Source organism: Amphiprion ocellaris, chromosome 19 (assembly GCF_022539595.1).
Source record: "Amphiprion ocellaris isolate individual 3 ecotype Okinawa chromosome 19, ASM2253959v1, whole genome shotgun sequence".
Lineage (NCBI taxonomy): Eukaryota > Metazoa > Chordata > Actinopteri > Pomacentridae > Amphiprion > Amphiprion ocellaris.
The window spans coordinates 11,680,779-11,699,973 of NC_072784.1; the positions used below are offsets into that span (position 1 = coordinate 11,680,779).

Sequence of the window (19,195 nt, forward strand, 5' to 3'; positions counted from 1 at the left end):
TCACCTTTTAAGAAGACAAGAGCAGTTCTGCCAGTTTTGACAAGATGGAGTTCATAGTTTTTATCACGTCTCTTTGTTATATATGGTTTCGTGCTGAAGATGATCGTTATTTTTTCAGCTTGGGTCTAAAATAACAGTAATATATTGCTATATATATTTTAGGTGTCTAGAATACATGAACAGTGATGCTGAAATAATGTAAAATTACTACAATAGGACTACAGTGTATGGGCGCTTTACTAGTGTGTAGAATTTATGTTTCAGTACGACTTCTGCACCCACTAAAAAAAACTACTTTGTATTATTTTACTTCCTCTTGTGCTCTGTATAACACATTGTAATACCAGAATATAATTGGGCTGCTCGTATTTATAGCTCAGCGCGGCAAAACCGACAAATGGCAATTCTGATAAAAAGGGAAATACTTCCACAGCAGCCACCCAGTAATGCAGAGAGTGACTCGAGGGAAACTGTTTTATTCATTGAGTTAAACAAACCAGCCACCTGAACAACTTTATCTGCTTTTTCTCTGCAGTTTCATGTTTTACACGCCCTCAACACGTGTCTGTCTGCTTTTATCTTCATCGCTGGACAATCTAGAGCCCTTTGAAGATCCCTGTGCCTCCTCGTACTCTAACCAAAGCTTATTTCACACCTTGTCCTTCTTCCTACAATGAAACTCAATCACAGGGTCCGGATTCGTCACATCGGGCGACTCTCCGAAGCCTTTTCACGGCCGATCGGTCACACGATGTGCTGATGTGAAGGAGTTGTTTCTGCAGATGCTTGTATCTCTGCAGAGTCTAGCAGCAGCCTTTATTTTATTGCAAACTGCACCGATTGTGTTGTAAAGTCCGCATTGAGTTTGCAAGCCGCGTTTCATTCCTCCATGTATTTATTCCTCACTTATGAGTCCTTCAAAGAAACGTCCAGTCCTTTTATTAATCCAGCTCAGTGCCTGAGGATTTGCATGATTTATTTCTCAAAGAAGGGTTAAAGTGAAGACGTCTCAGGTAGAAGGGAAAGCTGCAGCATAATCCACCTGCTTCTTAACCCTCTGAACTCCAAATGGTGTGTATTTGCATATTTTTCCTCACTATGGTTCATTTTTCATTGCAATATAAAGTCCTGCGTCTCTGTGGAAACAGAATAACCATGAAGAAGGAGGGAGAACAGTGTTACAAAGATGCAAAGAAAAAAGACCCAAAAGATGCAAAAATAAGAGACAAGAATGACACAAAGACAGAAGAAGATCTAAAAATGACACTAAAAGAGGCAAAACGGACACAAAAAGAAACAAGAAGATGCAAAAATGACTCAGAGACAAAAATGACACAAAAAGACATAAGAAGATGCAAAAACAATACAGAAAGAGACACAAATTACACAAGAAGATGCAAAAATGACACAAAAGGGCCCAAAAATAACGCAAAAAGAGACAAGAAGATGCACAAATTACACAAAAATGGACAAAAGCCATACAAAAAGACAAAAATGCCTCAAAAAGAGACATGGAGGTGTAGAAACAACACAAAAAGAGACAAAAATTACACAAAAAAACATGAGAAAGATGCAAAAATGACACAAAAAGGGACAAAAATGACACAAAAAGACACAAGAAGATGCAAAAATGACACAAAAAGACACAAGAAGATGCAAAAATGACACATAAAGACAAAAATGCTTCAAAAAGAGATAAGAAGGTGCAAAAACGACACAAAAAGAGACAAAAATGGCATTAAAAGACACAAGAAGATGCAAAAACGACACCAACAAAAATGACACAAAAAGACAAAAATGAGCTGAGTCAAGTCCAGGATTCGTGGTTGCAGAGAAGGGGGCAGAACTGCAACTTTTCAAACAAGACACATAAGACTTTAAAAAATTGTGACATAAAACTTAGATTTGGTTGCTTTTCCAGACAAAATTGAAAGTCACACATGATAATTTCAAGGACCATCAAAAAGTAGAATATCCAATGATTTTTTCAGTTTTTACAGTTTATGTCTGTGATAAATTGTGTAATTTGGGCATTTTCCTAAAGTTAGCAAGTCTTTCAAACTCGCTATTGGGATTTGGGTTTTAGGGAGTTAAAGATTCCTCCCCATACTATTGTAAAATTTTTTTCATTATTTTTTTTCAATACTTCGATTTCACGAGCAATATTTCATTATTTGTGATATTACTTTAATACTTCATTTCTGGTGTTTTCTATTCTAGTCGAAATTTCTTTTTAATTTTCTTTAAAGTATCATACTATAGCTTACTGTTTTTTTGTTTATTTTTTTTTATTAGGCATGGAATATCTTATTTTATGTAATTTTAAAGAAGAATTTCCTTTGGGATTAATAGGGTTTTAAGTAATCTTATCGGCTGTTCTTTTTGTTGTTGTTGTTTTTTAACATAGTGAGACAGCTGCAGAGTTAAACATAAAACTGTCCAAATTATTCTCCATTTGCTTCCATTTTCACTTTTGGGAGCCTTTATGTGATTTGGATTTAATTTCAAACCTCATTTCATAATGGTTGTACTGTGCATATTGAATCGGTGATTCTGTTGAACAATTTTCCATAATTTGTCTGGAGTCTTTCTGCTCTGTAACTGTGGCGCTGATGAGCCTCTCTGGTTGTTTCAGCTTTTAATGAGTGATCTCTGTATTGATTCTTGTGTATCGGCGGCTGCTCTGACAACAGCGAGGCTTTGTTCTCGGACTGAAGGGGGTCGTGAGAGTGATGAGAATGTGAAGGTGAAACCGCGATCCAGCCGGAGCGACATTTGCGTGTTTATTGCTGCAGTGCAGTCGGTCGAAAATGCATCTGATTTGTGCATCACGAGAGCCGGAGTGCGTTAGCATTAGCCGCCACGTGTCCCGGTTCTGCAGAGCTCGACTCTCAACGGTGCACATTAATGGGGTGGTTGTCGAGATGGAATCCACTCTCTTGTTGCATATTACACATGCAATTATACCTCTGTCCTCCCAGTGCACCGGTGCTGTTATCAGATGGTAACAGACTCGAATATTCAGCCGTGCATTTTAACATTTCCTCCACGTGGACTCCAGTCTCTCCAGCAGATAAAGCGCAGAGTGTCAAACTCTCTGCTTTTTTTCCCCACTCCCTGTTAACTTGGTTTTCTCTCTTTTTTTCCCCCTTGCAGAACCAAGCAGAAGCCCACTATAAAGGCCACAAACACGCCCGGAAACTCAAAGCCATGGAGGCTCAGAAGAACCGGCAGCGACGAGCCGGAGAGGCTTCGTCTGCGGGGAGGGAACGAGACCGAAACAAGACGTCCACCGCAGAGGCGACTCTTCCTGCACTGATGGATACGGGATTAGAGGAGGGAACAAGTAGGTATAAACACAAAGAGATAGGAAGCTGGCTAAAAAATGCATTCCTATTTCATCTTTAAGGAAACGTTTCTTACTTTTGAAAGTATTTATAACCTCTGATATGGATGGATAGTGGTTGAAATTGACTTCAATCATTGTTTCTTTCATTTTTTTTCTCGCTGTTTGCTTAGGTTTAACTTCAAAAACTCCAGAAAAGTATTAGAAAACATCATGTTTTCGTTGACACTTTCACGACAATAAGTACAGCTTAGAAGCTTGGTTAAGTTTAGAAAGAAATTTAACTTTGTCTTGAAACTAACGTATTTTCACCAATGTTTTCTCACATTTTGACCTGACACTTTTTAAAAAACACGCAAGAAGTGACAAATTGTTAACTGTAGCATTTAATTTCTGGGTGTTTTTTTTTTTTTTTTGCTCCTGTCACATTTTTCCTCACTGCAACATAAAGTTCTTCACCTCTATGGAAACAGACCAACCATGATGAAGGAGAGAGTTCAATGCAATATGACAGTAATGTTATAAAGATGCAAAAAACCCCAAAAAACACACAAGATGCAAAAATAAGAGACAAAAATGACAGAAAAAGAGACAAAAATGACACAAAAAGACACAAAAATGACACAAAAAGACACAAGCAGATATGAAAGCGACACACAAGCAGACAAGAAGATGCAAAAATGACACAAAAAGATGCAAAAATAACAAACAAAAATGACACAAAGGCGCAATAAGATGCCTAAAATGATACGCAACAGGATGAAAACAGCAGAACATGTAGACAGAACCCAGCTTGAGTTTAAGTTTAAGCACCAAAATTTCAAGTACATGTTAGAAGTTTGGTTAAGACTTGAAAGAAACTTAATGTAATTCAAACGTAATTTCTTGCTTGAGAAGTAGTACGAAAGTCCACATATGGAGGTAGAAGACTGAAGGCGTATGTCAGAAACAGGGCTTTCACCCAAGAGATCAAGTTTTGCATCCGTTTGGGACCATTATTCTTACAATCACAATCATTGTTTGGTTCGATTTAATAAAATGTCACATTTTGGCTGAATGTTAGAAGCTTGGTTAAGTTTCAGTTTGAGGACAATTTCACGGTTTGGATTAAAATTCAACTTTCTTTCATGACACGTTCTCCTACAAATGGTAAGACTAGTATCTATTTTGAAGATGTCACAAAGTTTGCATATAGAGGGTAAGTCAGCACAGGGCTTTCACTGAGAAGACTGGGGTTCGCATCAATTATTTTTAGAATTAGATTTTGTTTATGCTCTCTTCTTGGTTATTATAGTTCTGAAACAAACATATTTTCTCACTTGAGACTTTGTAGATAAAGGTTCTGGTTAAAACGAACCACAAGGTCCACATGAAGAGTCAGTAGCAGGACTTTCACCCAGAAGGTTTGAATCCTGTTTGGGACCATTATTCTTAGACTTTGGTTTTGTTTTCAGTCTGTTTGGTTAAGTTTGAGCCTAATTTGTTTTAAAAAGCAACTCTTCCATTGTGTGTTTGAAGCTTCTTCTTCATTTTCTGGGTCACTAGTGTGACGAGTCTGGCCCCATCTAATATATGATTTGTTTACTGTAAAGGAGCAACAGTAAAGCAATTTAAAAAATCGCAGAGATACTGTATGTTGCATTCAATCGAGAACATAATCTGTTTCCCTCAAAACATATTTTAGAATGAAGTTTAGTTGTACAGAAACTTCATTTTTCCATCCTTCTCCTCCTTCTTAATGATTGCTCTATCTCGCTTTGGGTTTTCTAATTCCCTCCTCTGCTCGGCTGCATCTTCCTAAACCCCCTCCATCACATTATTGACAGCTTCCATCCTCCTCCTCGGTATCTCCGCTGCCCTTATCTCGTCCCTCTGCTCCGAGGTGCTGCACTCGGAGATTACATCTTCTGTACACCTTATCCCTCCACCTCCTGCCCTCCGATCCCCTCTGCACTTCACACCTCCAGCCCCGGCCCTCCATCGTGCACCTCGTGATGAATGAAGGGCTCCGAAAGTTGTGGGATTGTTGGAAGTCGGGGAGCAAGAGATGCTGTGTAAATAAAGAGGCCGGCTGAGATCGATTGGACTTTCGCTGGCGTCGTTTGTAGCCCCTTCGCCTCTTAATTTCCACTCCTCCCCCTCACTCCCTCCTGCTCGCTGCCATCTATCTCGGCGAGATAAGAGCAGGAGAAGGTGGCTGCAAAGGCAGAATTGGTGTGTTTGTACAGCATGAAAAGAACGACGGAGTCGAGAGGCAGCGAAATGGTGGTGAGAGCTTTCATTTAATGGGCTGTCAAGTGGAAAATAAAGTTGAAAGAAATCAAAGTCGCTCATCTTCCTTTACAAAAAGTTCAAATGTTTTCACTTTGGTGGTGTAAATATAGACATTTTAAAGTTTGGATAAAGGGAGGGGAGCGAGTTGGTTTTCTCTCTCCATACAAAATGAATGTTGACTTTTCCAAACCACACAGCTGCAACTTTAGAGCATGAATCGCCCCGATGGCATTCTGACTGCAGAACGAGCCCATTACCATCTCACGTTGCACTTGTCGGGGTCCACACTTTTCATTTATCCATCCAAGGTGATGGCAACCGAGAAGGGGTAGAGCGCTTTTTTCCAGCTCTCTCTTCCACTTTTCAACTTCCCTGCCCCGGAGAAGACTGCTATCTGAGCAGAATTTCAAAATGCTAGATGGAATATCAGAGCAGAGATACGAAGGTGGAGGCAGTTTATACTTTATCCCCCCTGACAACGTGGTCATGTGCACATACACACACTTTTTTATTTTTTTATTTTTTGCCTCCAGCACTAAGAGTCTCCTTCAGAAAGGAGAAAGTGGACAAAAGACTGGCCGCCTGATAACGCTCTCATCAAATCTCATTTTAATATTCTGCTGTTGCAAAGGAGACTTCTGAAAGAGGGAAAGCAGCGGCGGCAGTGGAGACGAAACGAGATGATGAGTGGAAAATGAAAGATAAGATGAAATGAACGAGGGAGAGGAAGGAACAGGAGAGGAGTAGGAGGGTCAGAGTGTCGATAAGTCAGGGCTGGTGTATAATTTTACAGTTCCCAGGCAATTTTGTGCAGAGGAACACTCTTTAATAAGCCCAATTGTGTGATTGGCCTAATGTGAAATTGAAATGCAGCAACGCGAGCCAGTGCTGGCACGCACCACAATGCCAAACTGTAATGGAAGAGCGCTCCAAATTAACACTCTATGAAATGAGTTATGTCTGCCATGAAACTGAAGGCTGGCAGGGAGGCGTCGCAGGGTAGTGCCCACGTCGTCTGCCATCAGGAGCCAATAACACACCTGTCGGCTGGTCCTCTGAGCACGCCGACTGTCTGCCTCTGAACAAACACACCCCCTCTGGACACACAAGGTCGGCGTGATCAGCTTCATTAGAATGCCTACTAATGCATATTTAGACACAGGAGGCGGCTACCATTCACAAACCACGTTATGACTGCGAGGCCCTGGACGGAACTCAAAATGCACAAATTGTTTTCCGAGTCTATTTGGGTCATTGCCACTGCAGAATGGACCAGGTAATTAAAATTTGAGCCTCACCACGGCGTAATTAACACAACACAACCACTATTATGGATATCTTATACCATCGGGGAGACTGTATTTGGCACTATTCACATGAGAAAAACAACAGCATCAAGTGTAGCCCCCCAAAAAACAACATTTGTTATGTCCAACTGACAAGGCCCTCAAGAAACCTCAAGAATTATGACTCTTGTCCGTCGCGGTGTAAGAATGAAGTAGTGTGATGTTGTTATAGAGCTGCAAAATCAATAGAGAGACGAGGCTGGGGTGGATGGTTCGGGCCACAAAATGTATGGTTTGGATTTTGACAAACAATGTTATTCTGTTAGCAGTGGTGTGAGATACGTCACTTACAAGACTGCCTATAAAAATCAAAAACAGAACTTGATTTGAACTTCTAAGTCGAACTAGTTTCATTGTGCAGCGATACTCTGCTCACAGTTCAGGTTGTTTGCACTGAATGTTCTTCAGATGCCTCAGGATGTTAGAGTAGAACTCTGCCTGAACAGTTCATGGGGAAAGTTGAAGAAAGGCTTGATTTTCTTTGTCTGATTTTTCAAGATCCAGTCTTTTCTACTGTAAGAAATCTTGTTTCTAATCTTGTTGATAGCTGCAAACCCACTTTTGGTCACCATAGTGATCTTCCACATGAAGGATGGATCATTTTGACTGCTGACTGACATATTTTGATATTTTCCTACAAATGTGTACCTAACAGTGGCCACAAAACATAAATTTGACCACCATCTTCATTGAGTTAGTCTCATTGTGCAGCTATACTCTGCTTCAAGAGCTCCTGCAATTTTTGAGGTAATGTACTAAATCTCCTAAACTGTGTGAAAAAACAACTTGAACTTCATTTTTGGGCTGAGAACAAACTCCATGCAATCACATGCTATTGCGACACAATTCAGGTTGTTTGCATTGAATGTTCTCCTTCTGATGTCTCAGGATGTTACATTAGAGCTCTGCCTTGACAGTTCACTGTAAAAATTGAAGAAAACACTTGAAAGAGTTGACTGTTGTTGTCTGATTTTGGAAGCTGCCGACCTTTCCGCTGTGAAAACTGATGTTTCTTCTCTTAATGGTAGCGGCAGACCCACTTTTTCAATATTTTCTTCTCTACTCCAGTTTGCAGTCCATGGAGAAGTGTGCAATTCAGGTCCTGACTTGTGACAGTTACTGCTAACACATGCTACATGTATGTACTGTGACACATTCCTGTCGTCATATACAAGCATGTTTCTCCTCACAAATACCCACCTTTGTTCGCTTTACAGCAGATCTTTCCACCACATCTTCCTCTTTATGAATATCCTGTCGTGCAGAGAACCACAACAATTCACACATACTGAAAGGAGACAGCGAAGGCAAAATTTCCAATCATACAAAGGGACTAATCGATGCTTATGAACTGCATCTCGGAACAACAAATGACGGTGACTGAGCGAGTGAATGAGTGCCAGGTCGGCGCCAAGAGACACAGCGCCGGCATCAATCATGACAAGCATCAATCACCTTCGGCTTTGATTGACTCCGCTGTTGAAACCGTCTTCGCAGGGACTCTGTCTGTCAGTCACTGCCGTAATGATGATTTAAAGCAAAGGATTTTTTCCCCGGGGAAGTTGTTTATGTTCTGAGAGGTGCCTTGGATCAGCACTTGCCTGCTAAATCAAGCACTTTGTGTCTTTGTGCGAGCGTGTGCATAATGATATTTCGTTTGCTGTTTGGCTGTGAGATCTCTTACAGTTACGCTCCAAAAGCCTGTCAGATTTAACTGTTAAAAACTAAATTCCGTTAAGGTGAAAGAAACCTGATAACTACCTGCAAAGCAGTCTGACCCAGATATCCAGTATTTGCAGCTGTGTGGTTCTGCTGGCAGCGCTGAAATGCTGCAGTTTGGTGCCAGTTTCTGTTATCTTATACATAGTCAGAGTACAAATAGGACGAAGAGAGGTGTTTTTTACTGAAGAGTGGGACAGTTTTGGCATGAATCAAAAAACTGCCAATCACAATTTTTCACAGATATCATTTTGAAATTGTTTATTTTGTCCTAAAAAACAACCCAAAACTCAAAGGGATTTCATTAGGTCCCACCCTGCAACCCACAGGACCCACAGAATTCACTGCCAAGGGACATCTCCAGAGGTCCTGTGTCCATATCCCACTGGGTCAGAGGACTTTTAGCAGCATTAAAGAGACCAACACAATATTAGGCAGGTGGTCATAATGTTTTGCCTGGTTGGTGTATATTCCATATGGAACCATGATGCAGACATGAAACAGCCCATAGATCCAAACTGAGAAAGTTCTGCTGCTCACAGCTCATTTTAGAGCCATGTTCATGCAGTTAGGCTGATTGGAAATCACAATTAAGTTTCAGTGATCACTCATGTGTACTTTTGTTGCATTGGATTGCTACTTTGGGTCCAGTATTTTCATTATTGCCTTTTTGAAGTATTTGTTTTTGATTGCATTTCTGAAGAATTACTTTACTGTTCAGAAGAGATATAATGCAGTTACTGAATGGTGATGCAGTTTTGAATCATTTGGCATTTAGGTTGATATTGCACTTCTGCTGTGTGCTGTAGATAGATAATAAAACCTTGAACTCTTCTCTTTCTAATTGGCAGAAGTGGGCTTCCACAAGAATCAGTGGAGTGGACCAGCTTGATAAATGACTGGAAGTAATCATCGATATTACCTGTGGATTAGCTACTTGATTAATCGAATCGTCATTGCTGCTCTACTCTGAAAGTAACGGGGAAAGATTCTGTAAAAATTGAGTCACTTGAAACCCCGGCAGGCGCATTTGAAGTGATTTTCTGCTGAATAAAAGTCCCTCATGATCTGAATCCTTGGATTTTAGTCGCCTTTGATTCCCACCAACCTCCATGTCCTGCTGTGCAAAGGCTCCCACTAAATCCATTGATCACTATCAGTCCCCTCTGGAGACTTCTCAGGTGGCCTTGTCTTTCAGATATCATACCTGCCCACCTGAAACAGAGCTCAAATCCCTCCTGGGTCAGTCTCATTACAGCGAGGGGACTGTCTAATCTTGCTCCTATATGGTCTTTTTTTTTCTTTGGTGGGGAATGAGAGAGGAAGACCCTTATCTCCAATGATGAATTTACTCGGAGACATAAAAGGGAAAATCAATGGTTGCGCTCGAGGTGGGTGGTGTGTGTGCGCGCCGGACTCCAAATGAAATGGAGATATTCAGCTAGCGTAGCGCTCGGCGCTCTGGGGTGAAGTGTGCGACTCCCCCGGGAGGGCGGCGGGGTGAAGGGGAGATGTGTAATGAAACTCCGGCGACTTATCAGCCAGTCGATGGGTTTGTTTATATTGACTGAGACTCCAGGTCCACTTGATATTTGAATAGCGAGGCAGAGCGAGGCGAGGGAGAGCGGGCCGATGGCATTTACTCGCCTAAACCAACTCTAATCTCGTCGGTTCCACATGGTTTTAAACAAAGGCTCATATTATATCGGAGAACGGCACAAAGGCGGCAGTTGAAAAGCACCCTTAACGCGACATCCAGTGTTTCGCTAAGAGAGAAATGGCTATTTGGAGATTATTCCGGTCGACTTTGCATTTGCATTCGGAAAGTTAAATCAGTTTAAAGAGTGTTTTGCTGATTAGGCATGCAAGGATGTTTTTTGTCCTGTTTTCTTCTCGTCAATGTCACGCTCTGTTCGGGTTTTACTGCAAATACATTTGTTTGTTGGTATTTTTGCCTTTTTTTTTTTTTTTAAACAAACTGTTTCCCACCAGAATTCTGAATCCCAAGTGGCTTCTGGGTGTTTTTCTTTTCTCCTGTTCGATTTTTCCTCACTGTGGTTTAATTTTTCACTGCAATATAAAGTCCTTAACCTCTATCTAAACAGAGCAACGATGAAGGAGACAAAACTCTGAAAAGTTTTACTGCCATAAATCATAAACAGATGAAAAAAAAACAAAGTTGAATTTCTTTGATTATTTTTTACAAGCATTTTTATTTTTTTTTACTGTACATGTACAACATTTCCCAAGTGCTGATAGGTGTTACCAATACTGGAAAAGGAAATGACTCTACATGCTATAGATATGTTAATACTTGCATTTTTCATTTGTTTTCATACTTGTCTTCACTCTTTTTTTTTTTTTTTTATATAAACGCAGCCTGCTGTACAATCAAAAAGTTCCAGATGTTTTTGTCGTACCATAAAGCACAGAATTTTTTATGTTTTTTACCAAATCTGATTTTCGCAAATGGTATATTTTTGGCAAGATTTAAATGAGACCTGCAGAGTAAAGACATTTTGATGAAATATCCCGATTTTAAGCTCAGGTTTGGTTAATTTTACGATGGAAGAGCGCACCAGCGATAAGTAGTTCCATCCACAAGTACCAGTAAAATCCAGTGGTTCTTTCTGTTTTTACAGTTTTTAGTTCTGATAAATGCTGCAAGTTTGGCAGTTTTTTAAAGATAATTTAAATATTTGGGGGTTTCAAGGGTTTAAAAAGTTACCCAAGTCCCATTTCTCATCTTTTGGTAGCAGCCTCACAGCTGGTCAACACTAACCCAGTTTCTCTACTGAAAATAAGTCAACATTAATGCCAGTTGTGTGTTACTGTCTATAATAGTCAAGTGTTAAATGGATCACAGTTTGCTGATATTTATGTTTATTTACTCATATTTCTACAGGTCTCCAGACTGATCTAGAACCAGCCAACCTGGAGGGGAAGCTGGAGGAGAGTCCCAGAAGCTCCGTGATGTTGACGCCGGTATCTGAGGTTTCCTCCGTGGAGCTGGCCACCCTTTCCCCTCCTCAGATCTCTCCTTCCTCGCAGCTCTCCGAGACGGCGTCCGACACCAGCGCTCCCGAAGTCCCGGAGGCTGCCGAGGCGGCCGGTCCGTCCACCGAGTCCGGCAGCCAGGAGGAGACGTCCAGCACAAGTGAAGAGCCACGAACGGAGGATGACAAAGACCCGAAGAAAAGCAAAGCTCACCTCCACTGTCCTGTTTGTAAAGTCACAGTGAACTCCATCTCCCAACTGGAAGCACATAACAGCGGTGAGGGCATGACGAGGCACTAGCGATACCTGATCACCAATTTTGGGAATAATAAACACTTCAGCTATTGTAGATTAGCTAACGTAACGGATTTTAAAGGTTTCTTCCACCCAAATGGTACTTTTCTCCCTAATGACTTACATCTTCAAGGATTTATTCCATCCAAATACTATTTGTCTAATTATTGACTCATGGTTTGAAAGGCTTAGTCCACCAAAAACACCCATTTTCGTCCATGTGTTTAGAGATTTAATGGTTGATTCCATCCAAAAATGTACATAGTGTTAATGGTTGAATGACAATGCTGCATTATTAAATACATTACTCACATTCAGGACATCTGTGTGACAACAGATGTGAACAACGGACCAGGTTTAGATTTCTGTCAATAACGATTAACTAAAATTTGCATTAATCAGCCTCTGCATTGAGAGACCCCTACAATTTAAATTCGCTGCTGAGTTTTGGTTCAGCATAACCAGACAAATGTCCGTAATATTAATTTTGTACATCAAATAACCATTTTTTTTCTGTTCTCCCCACCAGGTACAAAGCACAAACTGATGCTGGAGGGTCACAGCGTTCTGCCTCGACGACGGGGTAAAGTGGTGGCAGCTCGAGCTGGTTGTAAGAGCAAACGTCTGGGCAGCAAAGGCAGCGTCGGAGTTCCCAGCAAGAACTTCCAGTGTGAAGTCTGTGAGATCTTTGTGAACTCTGAGACCCAACTGAGCCAGGTAAATATAAATCTGTGCATATAGAGACAGCTGACAAATTAAATCTGGCAGATCTCGTTTTGCTTTGGGGAACATTTTGCTGGCAAGGTTTGGACCCACAGACTTGGAGATCAATGCTAAGATGGATTGAAGCTGTTCTAGTGGCCCAAAATGTTACTTAGAGACTTAATGTTGTTTTTTCCTTCAATTTGTCACTTGTCTGCACATATCTAAATGACTGTATTACGTTATTTAAACGAGGGCAGTTGAGTCACAGATTTCTTGATGGTTGCACCAAAGAGTCTGGTTAGTGCAAATGGTTTATTTTTGGTGAATTTTTAGTGAATGTTTAAATAAATGTAAGATTTTGATGAAATGTCATGATTTCAAGCTTAGATTTGGTCGACTTTTTCAGATGAAACCAAAAGTCACAGTTGATTAATTTGAGGAAAGTTGAAATCTGATGATTATTTCTGTTTTTGCAATTTTTGGGGCTAATAAATGGTGTAATTTTCCAAAGATAGCATGTTTTTCCAATCTGCCTGCAGCTTTTGTGGTTTTAGATGGTTATTACAATTTAAACAAGCGAGTTATGTAAAAATTCACAAACATACCGTTGTTATGAAAGGTGAAATTAGCTGTAGAGATGGAAATTATTTTTGTTCCAGCTGTAAGCATGTTTGTTTCTCCTGTAAAGTTTAACATTTTAACATAGAGGTCAATGGGGATTGACTCGCTTTTGGAGCCAGCCCCAAGTGGTCATTTTAGGAACTGTCGGAACTGCTTTATTTTTGCTTGACTGGAGAAATACTTCACATGATATCTTATTTAATCCAAGTAAGTGGACAAAGAAATGGTCGGAAAAGGTGGCAGCAAAACTTCCAGATCAACCTTCGTGAACTTTTGGCATCGCTGAAGTTTCTGCTGCAGAAGGAGTAGGAGGACAAAGCCACCACTTTTTCTATGCTCCTTGTGCTGTGTGAAATGAAAGATGACGTGGGGAAGCGGGGGCTCGGGGGGGAAGTCCTGCAGATTTGCCGAGGCATACTAAACGAGAGTGCTGCTGACCTGATAGGATTTTGCTCAAAAGGCCGTAGAAGTGCCGTTGACAGTGCGGAGGAAAAGCACTCGAGCCCAATCATGGCAGGCGGCGGAGAAAACGCTGCATATAATCAGCTCACCTCCGCAGACAGATGACGAGGCTGCAGAGTTAATCAGAAAACAGAGCTGCCTGCACAAACTTTTGCCATTTGTTAAATACTGAACTTAGATCACACCGGCCTGTAATGTCACAGTTATAAAAGCAGACAACAATGATGTGTATTAAAGTGATAAATATGACTTGATGGGGTTTTAAAGGCCCAACTTAATCAAAAGGACGATTTGCACGTCGACTCGATTATGTGTGTATCAAAGCTTCATTTACAGTCCCATAAAGGAAGCCATTGACAGCAGGTTGTGAGTGCGGAGTACCTTTAAGCTGCTCTTTTTCAACATTACACAAACGCTTCAGCGAGAGGGGATTCATTTACAGCTCATTGTTGTGTTTGTTCTGGTTATTCTGGCGTCAGACCAGGTCGAGGAAACACTTTCTCTGCTTTTGATGTTCATTAAACGCTACATGTGTGTCTCTGCTGGTGATAAATGTGGAAAAGATGCTGGATGTGCTGACTTTTCTGTGCACCTTTAGCCTTAAATGCAATGCACTGGTCTTATATAAACACCCTGTTATCCCAGAAGGACTCGAGTCTGTGAGCGCTGCACCCTCAGAAGGAGTGGTAAAAAGTAATGTGATGTAATTTCCCTGCACTTCAGTTGGTGTGCATCCATTATTAATTCAGCAGATAGTATTTGAAGTTGTTCCGCCGCGGTACGACAGATGCTTGTTAGCCTGCTAATGGTGTTTCTGCTGCCCTCGACAGCACATGAATAGCAGACGGCACAAGGACCGGCTGGCCGGAAAACCACCCAAACCCAAATTTACCCCCCACAGCAAGAGCCAGCCGAGCTCCAGCTTAGCGGTAAGTCTGAGCACAAACACAACAGTGTCGCGCAAATATGCACACATGCACACACACTCCAGGAAGCATAATGGCCTTTTTATTTTCTTTCTCAAAGCAGATATCCTTGAACACATTTGCCCAAACTGGAATGAATTCAGCCAATCTTGTAAACAACACTGTAAAAATCAAATCTCTGAAAATCTGACAGCAAAAGTGCCAGAAAAATAGGTTACTATTGTAATGTTCAAAAACTTTAGTATGAAAATAATGGCAAATATTTGTAAAATAATGCTGATCGTTTTTTGTTTTGTGGTTTGTTTTTTTGGGGGGTTTTTTAGCTGATATGGAGTAAAACTGTATAATTTTATGGTAAAACACTGTTAAAAAAAAGTCAGTACAAATACCTAATGTTAAAAACAGATTTTTAACATTAGTTACCATTTTATTGATTATTTATTTATTTATACATATTGTTGACATGTAAGTGAATACTTCTTTCCTTTGATTTTACTAAATATTTGTAATTCAGCAACATAGGTAAAATCTGTAAAATAACTGCTTGTTTAGCATTTTCAGTCCTTAATGTACATCATTTTCATTTCAAACAACAGCAAATATCTGTAAAATAATAAAGAAAAAATTTCTTAATATTTTTCTTAATACATTTTCTTTAATATTTATCAACATTTTCCTGTGCGATTTTACTAGATGTTATGTATAATTTAAGAAAAGGGTACATTTGTACACCAACACTAAAAAATGACATTTTTTTCAATAATGAATACTCTTAATTTTGCTTTTAAATGCAGCAAAAAGCTGTAAAATATTGACATTTTCAGCTGATTTAAATACTGTAAAATGTATTTTTAGGGTCACACACTGTATAAACAAAAACCTAATTACTCTTTAATTCTTAATTTACATATTTTTTTCTTTAAAATAATGGCAAATCTTTTGCAGAACATTATTTACAGTTATGTGATGATTCGCGTTGGTTTGTCTGTCCGTTCGCAACATTACCAAAAAGTAGAATAACGGATTTTAAATTAAATTTTCAGGGAAGGTTAGAATTTTGATTAGATTTTGGCAGTGATGTGGCTTGTAGTCTGAATCCACAGATTTGTAAAAGTTTTCTGTATCATTGCGAGATAGCGGCACAGCGTCAGTGTAACTATGAAAACAAGTGAACACTACGTCAGCTGCCTGCTGACGATCACATGATTGCGATTCTACTTCAAATCTACCGCTGCGGACCATAAATTGTTTAAAGATTTCATCCGTCGGAAATCATACAACGACTGAGCAGCCTTGGTGGAGTACTGCACTCTCTGAGTGCTTTTCTTGTTTTACTTGATTATCTAGAATTTAACAGCACTGCTAAATTCTGTAATATAAAAGTACGTTTTTTCAGTTAAAACTGTTTCAGTTTTTGCATTATAATTCACTTTTAAACAGCGGTTTTAATACATCTACTGCGGTTAACTGCTTTGATCTCATCTACTGACTAACATACAGATTACTTTACATTATCGCACTCGGGGGGTTTCTCATGTCGTGGTGAGGCAGCATACTGTGTTCTGTAATAGAGGTTGAATTGTTGTGAGTCCCCTACCCCTAAGACAGGTCTAAAAAAAAAAAAGTCCCACCGCTGACCTGCTCCGACAACAGCAGCCTGAATCAGCACTCCAGATTAATCACTTCTCTGCTCCTGTCATACAAACACCTCCTCTTCATCCCCCATCCTCTTCCTCCTCCATCCTACAGAACGTGAGGTGGAGTGGCTATGCAGGCGTGGCTGTGTCGACCATGAAGAAAGCCTTCAGCCAGTACAACCTCACCTCCCTCTCCTCGCAGGTCAGTGGCAGGAGAGGCCGAGCCTGTGGTTGGATTGGAGGGCTTCAGCTGGCTGACCTTTAGGCCTGGCTGAGGGCAGGGGACTGGGCAGGGATCATAGAGAAGTTTGCATTTAAGGGATGGTTCAGATTTCTGCTCGGTGGTGGTGATTAATGATGTAGCTTTGCAAATAATCATTCGGTTCTTAATGGTTCCACACTACCGCTGTACAGTGTCTATAAAAAATGTTGACCTGTTTTGAAAGTTTTTCACTTTTACTGCATTTCAACATTGAATCTTACTGAATTTAGCTTCATTTTTTGGATGAGAATTTACCTCAAAAAAGACTCCTTTGTGTCAAAGTAAAAACATTTCTACTATGTCTATTGTACAGAGCTTATAAAAAGTATTCAGCCCACTCCAAAGTTTCCTACTTTTATTGCATTTCAGTGTTGAATCATGATCAGTTTAATTTCACTTTTTGGACAAGAATTTCCCCTAAAAAAAGACTCTTTCATTTCAAAGTGAATACATGAAGCATGGTGGTGGCAGCATCATCATTATGTGAAGCATGGTGGCGGCAGTATCATGGTGTCAAGCGCAACAGTGGTACCATTATAATGTGAAGTATGGTGGTGGCATCATCATCATGTAAAGCATGGTGGTGGCATCATCATCATCATGTAAAGCATGGTGGTGGCAGCATCGTGATGTGAAGCACGGTGGTGGCAGCATCATGATGTGAAGCACAGTGGTGGCAGCATCATGATGTGAAGCATGGTGGTGGCAGCATCGTGATGTGAAGCACGGTGGTGGCAGCATCGTGATGTGAAGCACGGTGGTGGCAGCATCATGATGTGAAGCACAGTGGTGGCAGCATCATGATGTGAAGCATGGTGGTGGCAGCATCGTGATGTGAAGCACGGTGGTGGCAGCATCATGATGTGAAGCACGGTGGTGGCAGCATCATGATGTGAAGCACAGTGGTGGCAGCATCATGATGTGAAGCATGGTGGTGGCAGCATCGTGATGTGAAGCACGGTGGTGGCAGCATCGTGATGTGAAGCACGGTGGTGGCAGCATCATGATGTGAAGCACGGTGGTGGCAGCATCATGATGTGAAGCACGGTGGTGGCAGCATCATGATGTTTGGATATTTCTCAGCAGCAGGCCCTGAAAGGCTTGTAAAAGTAGAGGGCGAATTGAGTGCAGCACCTAAAGACCTTTTAAATATCCACAATATACACAACATTTCAAGTGACTTTCTAATTATTTATTCTCCTTTCAGACCTGTTTGATTAATGAAGCTATAATGTTTGTTGCTAGTTTCACAATAGATAGATACTACTGTTATTAGTATCAAAGTCGAACTCCCAGGATTCTTAAATAGTCTTTTAGTTATTCATTAACAGAGGACAGTAGATGTGATGTCTAGAAATTTAATAATATGCTACAAGGAACAGAAAGTTATTTAATTAGAGTTTGACACAGTTTTAGTCTCCTAAAAACTAAAAACTTCACTTTCAAGCTCACAATCATGTTCGTATTTGCATTCCGGTTGGAAATACAGACAGGATTTCTTATCTAAACTAATGCCCGAGGATCAAAAATCATGACCAGTGAGTAAAGCATTTCACCTTTAGTTAAAGAAATCTGAACCATCATTTAAATATTGGAGAGTTTGAAAGTTACATCCTGCATTTTAACTCTGATCCTGATGAAAAGTGTCCATATTGTAAGTCCTAGATCTGGACTATTGTGTACAGTTGTGTGTAAGTTTGAGAACCACTGGGCAGATTTGCATTTTGTTGGTTTTGAAGTGAAAAGAAAGAAAGACAACCAATAAAGCAAACAGAAACAGTAAAACACTGTTGGTTTTAGTTTTTACCTTCATTTATTTACAGAACTTCAGTCACTTTCTGGGCGCTTTTTGCTCCTGTCACATTTTAACTCACTGCTGACTCATTTGTCACTGCAATATAAAGTCCTGCACCTCTATGGAAACAGAACAACCATGACTAGAAGTAGAGAAAAGTCAAAACTTTCTTATGTGCAGAATGACACTTTGATAATGCCAAAAAAATTTGAACAAAGATCAGCTGTGATCGACAGTAATATCACATAAAGTCTGTAACTTTTGAGCTAAACTTGGCTGAACTGCAGGCAGTGTTCACATGGAACAGATAGGAGACTAGTATGAAAACAAATTAAAATGTAGGGGGCAAAATATCAGGGGCTGCACAGTGGCGTAGTGGTTAGCACTTTCGCCTTGCAGCGAGAAGGTCCCTGGTTCGCGTCCCGGCTTTCCCGGGATCTTTCTGCATGGAGTTTGCATGTTCTCCCTGTGCATGCGTGGGTTTTCTCCGGGTACTCCGGCTTCCTCCCATAGTCCAAAAATATGCTGAGGTTAATTGATTACTCTAAATTGCCCGTAGGTGTGAATGTGAGAGTGATTGTTTGTCTTTGTATGTGGCCCTGCGACAGACTGGCGACCTGTCTAGGGTGTCCCCTGCCTTCGCCCGAGTCAGCTGGGATAGGCTCCAGCCCCCCCGCGACCCTAGTGAGGATTAAGCGGTGTATAGATAATGGATGGATGGATGGGGCAAAATATCTATAGTATGTAGAGTGACTATTTTATTGTCTAGTGTTGGACATGCCTGATAAAATTTTGCATGTGTGGATTCTAG

General features: G+C 40.6%; 1 protein-coding gene across 1 annotated transcript in view; it reads left to right on the forward strand.

Moving 5' to 3' along the window:
• The window catches only part of znf385c (zinc finger protein 385C), a 198,524-nt gene that overhangs the window by 175,358 nt on the left and 3,971 nt on the right, over nt 1–19,195 (forward strand). The window contains exons 5-9 of the mRNA XM_055005249.1: nt 3,157–3,346; nt 11,591–11,959; nt 12,506–12,693; nt 14,595–14,693; nt 16,440–16,529. Coding sequence (XP_054861224.1) covers nt 3,157–3,346; nt 11,591–11,959; nt 12,506–12,693; nt 14,595–14,693; nt 16,440–16,529 — 936 coding nt within the window. The remainder of the gene's footprint in view (nt 1–3,156; nt 3,347–11,590; nt 11,960–12,505; nt 12,694–14,594; nt 14,694–16,439; nt 16,530–19,195) is intronic.